We start from the raw sequence: 10,977 nt of genomic DNA, 5'->3' as shown, positions 1-10,977 counted from the left end.
GGGGGGGGGGGGGGGGGGGGGGCTAGTGTTGATTAGACAGGTATTCTGATTATGCATGCCCTATAATTCTGGTCTTCTGCCGGCATTTCTTGGCACCGACCAATGTGAGAACAATGTACTCCTGGACTGAGAAGCACTCGCATCACGTCCAAGACCGTCCACAACTGCCATTAAGAAACCAGTGCCATGGTTGGAGGGTTGGAGGGCTGACCTTTATGGCTCCCTTTGACTCTTTCCCCCCCCCCCCCCCTCTTTTCCCCCTAGACAAAAAGTGAAATCTCCAGTGGAGGGGGGGTCGCATGTGACACTTCCCATGATGCAGTGCCGAGTTCCTGATTGGCCAATAACCAGGCACCAGTGCTGTCACATGGGTAGGAAGACTTGAGACGTGGAAGGACCAACTAGACCAAGGTGGTACATACACAGGGCTCGTACTCTTCATTCCAGTGAATGTAGAAAGGGTAATTATAGGAGTGTAAGACTCTTTGGGGGCAATTAAATAAGAAATGCGGTCACCAGTGGCCCCTTCCTCCTGTCCTGGGCCCCCTCCAAGTGGCCGAACTCCAGGGCCCGGCCGCGACCTCTGCGACCCTGGTAGTTCCGCCACTGTTCTACCAGCAACATGCACGGCACAGGATACACTTCATAAGATGTAAACTCTGTCCCTGGTGCTACATACCCCCCATCCCCAACGAATAAAAAAAGCCTAAACGTCGGCTTTAAAGGAGAACTATGGGGTCAGGGCTTTTCCCCATAGTTCTCCCTAGGGTAACGGGAGGACACAAACTAGCGTCCTCCCGTCACCCTAAGCTCAACAAGGGGGGCATTTAAAAAAAGATGGTAAATGGCCTCATAATCAAAATATGGAAGTCAAAGTTTGAGTCTTGTCAAAAGCTACACTTCAGGCAAATGTAATATCTTGAACTGTGTACCTCATGGAAATAGTGTCCTTTTCCTAGAAGTTGCCTATTTGTTTTTGTGGGTAATCATATGATTCTCTGCGTATCAAGATGGGCAATCGGACTATTTGGAAAAGGGAACTGTCGCTTTGTCAGTTTGTTTCTGAGGAAGTGCGTTCCAGATAATGCAGACAGCGAGCAGAGTGCAGATACCGACTGGCCTATTTAACCCGCAGCTTCAGCACCTTTTCTACACGTCTCTATTTAAAGGGCGGAAACACCCCAAATTTTTAAGCGAGAGCGCCTGGCAAGGTTCACACCCCGCGTATGTAAACACATGGCTGTGCAGGATCTTTGGCCTCATTCACACTGCCGCGTATATACGCTCGTACGTACGTATTGTACCATATGCAACATATGCAAATACATGGTTCCATACGCACAGCCGCGTATGGAGCCGTATATTTGCCAGCGTATATATGCGCAAAAACAGAATGGAACAGAGATGCGTCCGGGCAGCGTATCTCTGCGTATTTACGCGCACATATGCGTGTTTACGCGTATATACGCGTGTAAATGCGTACAGCACATTAAAATTCCTTTACGAGTGATGCATTCTGGGATTGCATATAGTGCACGCATATACACGCAAAGACGCTCATATATGCGCGCATAGACGCATATATACGCAATATACAATTTTGCTTGCGTTGTGTGTGAATGAGGCCTAAATGTAGCCGTGTGATGCAGACGGTTGTTTATGTAAACTGCCACGTTACGCAATAAGAGACTCAGAATGACAGACGTTTCCGTGGAATTTCTGCACAGGAAGTCAGCTGTTTGACAATACTGAAGATCAGAAATATGTATTTATGGCTTTATTTTCACTGGTCATCTGACCAGCTTTCTCTGAGAAAGCTGGTCAGATGACCAGTGAAACGTCCAAGAAAAATACAGCAAGTCCAGTTGCCTTGACTTATTTTTTTTTAACCGATATACCTCTTAAAATGTATTAACTTGGATCCCTTTGCGCCATGCCTAATCTCCCAACTCTATGCCCAAGTGCTGATGGGTGAAGCACCCCCCAGCCATAAATATATGCTAGCATGGGAAAAAGACCATGGTAGCCCAATAGACGAGGATTGCTGGAACACTATCTGGGAGGTGACCAAGTCTAGCTCTCGAAGCGCGCAGGCACTGGAAACCAACTACAAGCTCCTTTACCGGTGGTACCTGGTACCCAGTAGGCTTAGGTCGTTTGTCCCGGGCCACGAGGGCAGGTGCTTCCGAGGCTGCGAGGAGGTGGGTTCTTACATGCACATATGGTGGCACTGTCCCATTGTGCGGACTTTTTGGTCTAGAGTTTTTACCTTTATGTCATCAATCATAGCCCTGACAACTGACCCAAAGGTCGCTCTCCTCAACCTGCCCCCTGAGCGAGTTACACCTAAACATAAATTCTTTCTCCGTGGCCTCACAGCGGCCAAACAAATGGTAGCAAAGTCATGGCAATCCACCGCAGTACCTTTTGCGGAACTGGAAAACAGAATTCAGTGGTTCTTCACCAACGAACGCCTCACGGCAAGGCCCCTCACTTTGAGCAGACCTGAGACCCTTGGATACTGCACCTACAGGCGCACTCACTTGACGCCAGACTACTGGCACTCTGATTCGGGAGTGTGGGCCTCATACCCCATATCAGCATGCCGGGTCTGTTCCGCCATCAGATCACCCCCACTCCCACCTAAGCACTTCTGCTGACCTTGTTTCCCTCCCGACACCCCCTCCCCTTACCTGGATGTACGACGAGGGTGGCGTACGGGTAGGACGCGGCCCCCCACAAATGTCTACACTTCTTTCTGTTACGTCTAGAATATTAGAAGTTCACTAATTCTACTAGATTAATGATCTTAGAAATGTTTACTGGTAATGTTTGTGTTAAACCGTTATATACTGCTCCCACAGGAGAGGTGCCTATGCAGCGAAGTGTTGAGGAAGCTAAATATTCATGTCTTGCCATCACACGTGAACCTCTGTCACTGCTATGTTGGACTAATGTTTTATATTGTAAAACAAAAATAGAAAAAACATTCTTAATTGGAAAAAAAAAAAAATGTATTTGTTTGCATTTTTTTTTTCTATTGGGGAGATTTCCCTTCGCTTCCCATAACAGAGACGCAGTGGGAAGGGAGAGGAACGCTCCAAAGTCAGGGGTTATCCTCTCTTTACAGGCCTAAGGCCCCGTTCACATGGAGCGGTTCGCAAATAGCGGCTAAATCCGCTCCAAAAAGGGTCCTGCTGTAGCGACACACGACCCGCGACAGCAGGACCCTTTGCCCCATTGAGAAGCATTGGAGAGCGATATCGCGCGGTAAATTGCCGCGATTGCTCAATGTGAACGGGGCCTAACTAGAACAAATTGCCCCATCTATACCTGGTGACCGCTCACTTCTTGTCCTGGAGACACAATAGGAAGTGAGGAAATCCTTCCAATGTGAGGAGGTTATCCTCTCTTTACAGTCTTAACTAGAACAAGTTGCCCCTATCTAGTCCTGGTGACAAATGTAGGACTTCCCATTGCTTTCTGTTTCTATGGAAACCTTTAGGGCAGGTTCACACCATTTTCCGGACCAGATCTAAAACTCAGTGCATTGCGTTTTGCCGCGATTTTACCGCAATTGTGGCCGTTCCGGAGCTTTTTAATTTTTTTAAGCTTAAATTGCATTCCAGTGTGTTTGTATGTGTTTTTGATGCGTTCCAGTGCATTCCAATCCAGACAAAATGAGACCTGCAGTATTTGGTCTGGAACGGACTGCAGTGGTGTGAACAGAGGCCAGAAATAGCATAGGGATACATTAGGATGCATTTGGGGTCTGGAAATAATCTGGTCTGGAGATGATCTGGATGTGGTGTGAATGGGCCCTCACTATAGGAGACAGCAGTGATGTGGAGGTCAGCAGGATGCATCCTTGGGGGAACCATGCGATTGGCGGCCGGAGAGTGCATGTTACGTGGTGTCATTCACTCATGCACTTGTAGTTCCACATTACCATCAGCAGTGTGTTTTAACGGCCCAGTAGAAAACTTTTATTTCAATTTTAGTTTTGCATAGCATAAGGGAGGGTTTATTTTCTTAGTCCTATTGGGAAGATTTCTCCACTTCCTATCCAATAGCCAGGAAGTCGGAGCGAATCCTTCCAAAGTTGGTGCAATCCATGCTGGTCAGCAGGGTCACCAGAACTAGTGTCCCCATTGGAACATTTCCCATCTATTCCTGTTATGATGACCCTTTCAATGATAAGTGACAGGGCAGATGGAGAGGGTGAATCTCCCTAACGGGGACACAGACCATTACAAATGCCTCGCCACTCTATCCAATGCACGTTAACGCCATGCACGTTGACATGTGACCTAATAATGCCATGCACCAGAGCGTGAAGGTGTAAATGGGCCCTAAATCAGATTTGAGTGATTTGGGTTTACATATCTTTTAAAACTGAATTCCGTTTGCGTGTGTCGCGGGTGTTCTTCCTTCTATGCTGCCCGTGTGAATGAGCCCCACGAAGGTAAGACATGGAAATGGTGCTCTATTATATGACCAGCCAGTGGGGGTCAGTGTTCTGTGTGGTCAAATTCACCTGCTCACATTCCCAGGCACATTCACTCTGGGACTCCTTGCCTTCCCATCCAGCTGTGTCCTCTCACCTGCCCTTTGTGTTTGTGTGTGAGGAGCGGACGGGCCCGTGTGGGTACGTGGCAGGTGTGAGGTGTAAAGTTTCAGGTACATATTATGCATCAGGGAGGGGTCGGGGAAACGCGGTATGTGTTTTTGTGTGCATTTGGGGATGTGATCTGCTGCTTACTGTATACATGACTCAGTACGGATTAAGCCGTGTAAGGATCCGGCACTGATAACTCTGCATGAGTGGACAAAGCTGACCTAACCTCTGAAGGGCAGGCAGGAATAAGCGATTGGGCTAAAATCCTTTCTAGCATACACACTAAGAGCCCATTCACACCAGCGCGGTTGCGGATCAGCGCGGTTACCGCACTGATTTGAAAAGGGAGGTTTTGGGAGTTTTTATTTGCGTTTCAGCACTGATACGCAAATAAAAACGCCCAAAAGCGTGCTGATCAGCACAGTGCCATTGAAAGCTGTATGGAAACCGCAATGATCAGCACGGCAAAAATAGTGCAGGGAGCAGTTCAGGCGGGGGGCGGTTAGGATCGCACTGAGCCGTGCGGACGCATGAATGGTCCCCATAGCAATGTATGGGATCGTTCATGTTGGCGGATCCACGCAGCCGAACCGCCCCTGTGTGAACGTTGGATTACCTGACCTCCAGCAGAATCTTCACTTCAGAGTCATATGCCTGTGCTGTCCATTGTCTGAAGTGAAGATCCTGCTGGAGGCCATTGTTCCCCAGCAGAGCAATGATCCAAATTGGCGCCTGCTGGAGATATATCCATCCAGGGTGCTTTTTTAAGTATGGCAGCACAATCTCTTTAATACCATTCCTTCCCACTACTTACCTTCTGTCTACCATCTCCCACCTCCTGGTTAGCTGACCCGGGCAGAGTAATAACAAAAAAAATTATACCATCCAAGCACCAGTACTGTTACTCAGTATCTAAAATCATGTTCCCCACTTGTGGTGGGGATTGTTTTTTGGCTCTATACCGGTCCACAATATTCAAAAGGAACCATTAAAAGCCAATCATGCTACCACCTAAATCTAGTGCCCATTGACTGCAATAGAATTTGTCAAATTTTGGTAAATTTCCAATTTTGCTCTTCCTTAGTTGCTTGCTTTTATCTGCCCCCTTATTGCCAGTCTAAACCAAGAGGTAGGCCAAGACCCTGGTCCTTCCAGTACAATAACATTGTAAATTATGTTATCATGCTGATGCAAGCGCCAAGATATTGTAGCAAAAATTGCATGTACTGAAACCAGGCCGTGCTATAATGCATTGATACAGTTCATCAAAAGGATAGAACCAGCACGGAACCAGTGCAGATGAAGAAGGCGTTTTCACATACCTTCAATATTCAAGGGAAGCAGTCAATGAACTCCTTGCCTTTAAATTTCACTCACTCACAGTGCTAAATATGCAACCTCCAGGGCAATTGTCATTATCACTCCACATATTCAAGGTAATGTATGCTCTGCATGTCCCCTACAGAGAAAATTCTTGTAAATCAAAAATAGAATGAAGAAGCCACTTTTGGATAATTGAAAAACCACATGGAGGCAGTTGGCCTGGGGGATAGAACGTGGAATAAACCTTCTCCATGTGAGCCATCTTCTACCCCATTTCAGTATTTTATGTCATTCCACATGTCTTTGATATTATGTGATTGGCAAGGAACAATTCCAGTCTATGGTGTCCTCCATGGCATGAACTGCTTGGTGTATCTATATTTGAATATTGGCTCTGGGGTGTGACTGGTCCTCTTCACCATTATATAGATAAGCAGCCTGAAGAAGGGTCCGCTCGCTTGGTTTAAAGGGAGCTTTGCATGCATTGACCTGTATTAACTATGCTGTAAATTGGCTTAAAGAGGTACTCCAGAAATTGTAAAAAATTAACCCTTGCAGTTGGGCTACCCACGCACTGCAAGGGTTAACTGCTTGTTTTCCCCCAAGGGGGCGGAATACAGAAGATATATTAACCCGATCCTCAGTCCTGTTGCAGTCAGTGTTCCTCTTTCCCCCTCTGGTCTGGCTGTCTATTAGTCCAAAACAAGCAAGCACTTAACCCTTGCAGTGCAGGGGTAGCCCCACTTCAAGGGTTAATTTCACTATTTATGGAGTTCCTCTTTAAAGCCCAACTCCAAGCTATATAAATGGCTCTTGTAGCAATAATCAAAGTTGCCCCAGTACTATTGATTTCACCACAAGTCGTCCTCAGTCTTCTGGGTTGATACCATGCATCACTCAGTTCTGAAGGCGGAGGACATAATGTGAATGCAGGCATCGTGGGTCCATCCATTGTGTGGGTGTCATCACAAAACACCCTATCTATTCAAGGTGTAATGGAGCAGAGGGAGGAGCTGATGTAATCATGTCAGCGCCACTCTCCATTATTGAAGACCATCCAGCCCATAGAAGAGGCGAAGAGCTCCCTGTGTGCCAAATAAGTATAAAATGTATAGTATGTAAGTTTATAAACAACAGCAAAACCTACAGCTTGGGGGACCTCCAGGAGGAAGGTGTTTGGGGGGCTGGGGGTCGGCTGATCTTGGATATAGGCTTTAATGTGTTGGGTAGACACAGCCTTTTAACCTGGGAGGTTGTCTGGCACGGGAAATTCTGCATGACTAGATGATCCTTCATTGCAATAAAGGTAAAGTCAATTGTTAAAGTAGCTTTAGGGCCCATTTAAACTATTGTGTTGCAGTAACAATGTGCTTTACATGTGTTGATGCAGTGTATGTCGCATATGTTGCCAGGCATGGTACATGCACCTTTTTCTGTGCGTTAAGCAACCCCCATTGGAATAAATGGGATTCCGTAATCCAACAGATTTTAACATTGCGTAACGTGGCAGCATAATGTGCAATGGTCGGAATGGGCCCCTTACTTGTTTTAGCGGCTTCCCAAGTCTATCAATAGAGCCTGTTCTTTGCCCATGCAGAGTGTCTAAGTATGACTGTGCAGTCAAGCAGGCACCAGATTTAGACAATGTAAGAGACCTGGTCAGACACGCCCCCTCTCTTCCTCTGCAGGGTTCCTGTAGGGTGTGGCTGTCCCTCAGCTCTGCTTGTACAGAGCACTGCAGTGTGAAGACGGGAAGCAGGATTTTAAATGCCACAAAAAGCTATTTTAAAGATCTTCAGATCAGTCGCACATTATAATCCAGAGGACTATGAAGATAAAAAGCGTGTAAGACTTCAGAGTGGACAATCTCGCTTGGCACAGGCAGTCCCATAGGTAAGTATTTCCTCTCTGCTTTTGCAGGGACAGCTTTGTGGCCAGCTTTATTTTCATGCGAGGGTTACTTTAAGCATCTTGGAATGACGTCAAACCTTCTGTGGCATGATGCTAATGCCACGTGACTTCTGCTTGTCTCACAGGTGATGCTGCTGGGAGATTCTGGTGTTGGAAAGACTTGTTTTCTCATCCAGTTCAAAGATGGCGCCTTTCTATCCGGCACCTTCCTGGCCACCGTGGGCATCGATTTTCGGGTGAGAGTTCCCTGTCGGCTCTTCTGCCCTTCGGCATCTCTCTAGAATTTCAGCTCTTACCTTTCCTCGTGCCTCGGGCACCTCTTGCCTCCACCAGTCCTGTGTTGTCTTTTATTTTTAACACTGCAGCTGTCACTTTTTTAATGCTTTCAACTCTTAGAAAAGCCTCCACTACGGCTTATCTGTCCATCTCCTTTTATTTCGATGCTTCCTGATTCTCTGCTTGTCATTCTTATTTAAACTCAAGTTCTGCCTTTCATATCTCTTGTCTGTATTAAAGGAGTCCCAGCATATCCTCTCCTGTTATAACATCAGCATTGTAATAGGAATACATAGTAGAGTTGTTTCTGATAATACAATCAAAGCTTACTGGAAAAAATCCCTTTTATGTAGTGAGTACTGCCTTCCGTCTGCCCATCACTTCCAACAACTTCCTGTATACCCAGTGTGCTTTGTGTCTCTTTCCCTGCTGCTTGATGTGATGGAATCTCCATTTCTCAAGACTACATATCCCATAATGCATTGCTTCCAGCAAGCAATGTTAATGGTACATTGTTCAGACTAGGGATGCACTGATACAATTTTTTCTGTATGGAGTACGAGTACTGATACTTTGCTTTTGGTACTCGCCGATACAGAGTACCGGTGCTTCCGCTGGCATGGAGCCGGCTTCCTGGGCAATCAGGAAGCCGGGCGTTGGGTAATGGCATGCCACCCGGCTTCCTGATTGCCCGGGAAGCCAGCTCCATGGTGTTAGGCTGACTTGATTGTGATTGGCTGGGAAGCTGGTTTTCTGGGCAATCTGTATGAAGTCTGATGACCCACCTCCCAGCTTCCTGATTGGCCAGGAAGCCGGGTCCATGGTGATTGGCTGAAAAGCCGTCTTCCTGGTCAATCAGCATCGAGTCGGCTGTTCAGCCGGCTTGATGCTGAATGGCCAGGAAGCCGGCTTCCCAGGCAATCAGCATGGGGCCAGGTTCCCGGCCAATCGGGAAGCCGTGAGGCGGGTCATTACTCGCCGCCCACCACGGGAAGCAGTCTCCATGTTCTCCTACGGCAGCGCCTGTCAGAGGCAATCTTCCTCTGACAGGAAGTTCTGGTATTGGGGAAGGTATCGGAGTATTTGGGCGAGTACGAGTACTTGCCCAAATACTCGGTATCTGCACCGATACTTGTATCAGTGCATCTCTAATTCAGACATCTAGTTGTAACTCAGAAGGCCCATGGAAGTACATATTCACAGGGCTGAGTGAAATGGTGTCAGTGTATTGAGGAAGTCCATCCTATGGCCATCTTCAATAAGTAAGTTTACAATCTTCTAGATGGCTCTGGTTATTAGGAGCGGCATAGAACTTATGGAAATTCAATATTGAAAAGCATATTTATTTTTCGTGTTTGAGCATACATACCCTTTAAGATGGTGATATATCGGCCAATACCAGCAAGACTGCGACCAAGGCATGAATGAAGAGGTCGAAGCCCAAGCTTGACAAGACTTCTTTACTCTCCTCAAGTCTATCAAAAGCAACAAATCAGTTTTGTCCGGAGTCAGGCTTAAATGACTTTGGAGTGATGATGGTGCTCATTCTTGCACGTGTAGATTATCCAGCATGATGAAATATTGACCTACTTACAGCAGCCATTCCTTTTCTCAATGGAAAGAGAAAAGTTGCCACACTGCTTGTACATCGCTTCTGTACATTGGTCGGTTTAAAAAATAAATAAATTGTGTTCTGTCTTTAAGTGGAACTCTGGCTTTTAGTATTAAAAATAACACTGCCGGTACCTTTTGAAAAAAGAAAGAAGCTTCTACTGTAATCATCTCCTCTACAGAGCTGTCCCTTGCAGACTCGCTGTTGAGCTGTCAGCGACGCACCTCCTGTGGGTAGGTCATCATGCAGCCGGGGCTTGCAGTGTTTCTAGACTGAGCGTTATTACTTGAGCACCCCTCTGTTCAGGAGGAAGGACTGGCCATTGCTGCCACAATGAAAGAAGGACTCATTGGACCGGCCTGAACACTGCAGGATGAAAGGTATTTACACGTCGAAGGGGGGTTCAGGGAGTGCGGGAGGGCAGTGGGTGGTTGGAAAGCTGGAGTAGTATTAAACTTTTATCTATAATGAATCCAGATCAAACAAATACACATTGCCTAGCAACACATTTCTTTACATTTTTACCAAGGCACTTAGTCGTCAAGGTTCAGAACTGGCTCCAACTCTCAGCTCAGCTTCCCTGAACTTCCTGTCCAGTACAACGTCACAAGGGACAGCAGCTGTCCATCTAATAGCTTTGAGGAGGGAAGTAGTGGGAGTAGGGAGCGGTGGAGTGAATTGCCTTGCTGTACCTATGTGTTTGTAGAGACACACACAGCTTACTAGCACACACGCACACACAAGGGTGGCTCCATAGGACCCTGAAAGTGAACTAAAACAGGAAGTCAGAACCAGTGCTCAGGGGATCAGCTGATTCTGCAGGAAACTAAAACTTTAGACCTTAAGGAGCAGCATCCACTGTAAGTGATTTCATCAGCATTCGAACCCTTTTGACTTTAATTTTAACTTTTTACACCTTATTTTTTTCAGAAGTAAAATGAGAGGTCAACCAAAAACAACATTGTGATTTTTAGATGTGTGTGAGCGTCTTTTTTTGAGCCGTTGGGACAGTTCGCCTCGCCTCATTTTCAGCACTGCAAGGCGCCTTCCCGAATTCACAATGCCTTGTTTAGTAGATCAGAGCCCTAATCAATGATCCGTGGAAGTACAATCATCCACAGAGAACGGACCTTACATGTACTTCCCGGCTCATGGACTCTTTATTTAAACCAGATACATGCAAACCGCGTCATCACTAGAAGCGCAGACGCTGTTTAATCATGAGGCCTCAGTGCAT

At 46.6% G+C, this 10,977-nt stretch overlaps 1 protein-coding gene across 4 annotated transcripts in view; it reads left to right on the top strand.

Moving 5' to 3' along the window:
* The window catches only part of RAB37 (RAB37, member RAS oncogene family), a 41,828-nt gene that overhangs the window by 13,282 nt on the left and 17,569 nt on the right, over positions 1 to 10,977 (top strand). For 3 of the 4 annotated variants that reach the window (XM_018554088.1, XM_018554084.1, XM_018554085.1), the window contains one exon: positions 7,978 to 8,088. The exons of the other annotated variant lie outside the window; for it this stretch is intronic. In XM_018554088.1, the coding sequence (XP_018409590.1) occupies positions 7,981 to 8,088 (108 nt within the window). In that variant the 5' untranslated portion in view covers positions 7,978 to 7,980. The remainder of the gene's footprint in view (positions 1 to 7,977; positions 8,089 to 10,977) is intronic. 4 annotated transcript variants of the gene reach the window in all.

The sequence above is a fragment of the Nanorana parkeri genome, unplaced genomic scaffold, assembly GCF_000935625.1.
Source record: "Nanorana parkeri isolate BGI_ZX_2015 unplaced genomic scaffold, ASM93562v1 scaffold141, whole genome shotgun sequence".
In the NCBI taxonomy this organism is placed as follows: domain Eukaryota; kingdom Metazoa; phylum Chordata; class Amphibia; order Anura; family Dicroglossidae; genus Nanorana; species Nanorana parkeri.
This window is presented reverse-complemented; position numbering and strand designations above follow the sequence as displayed.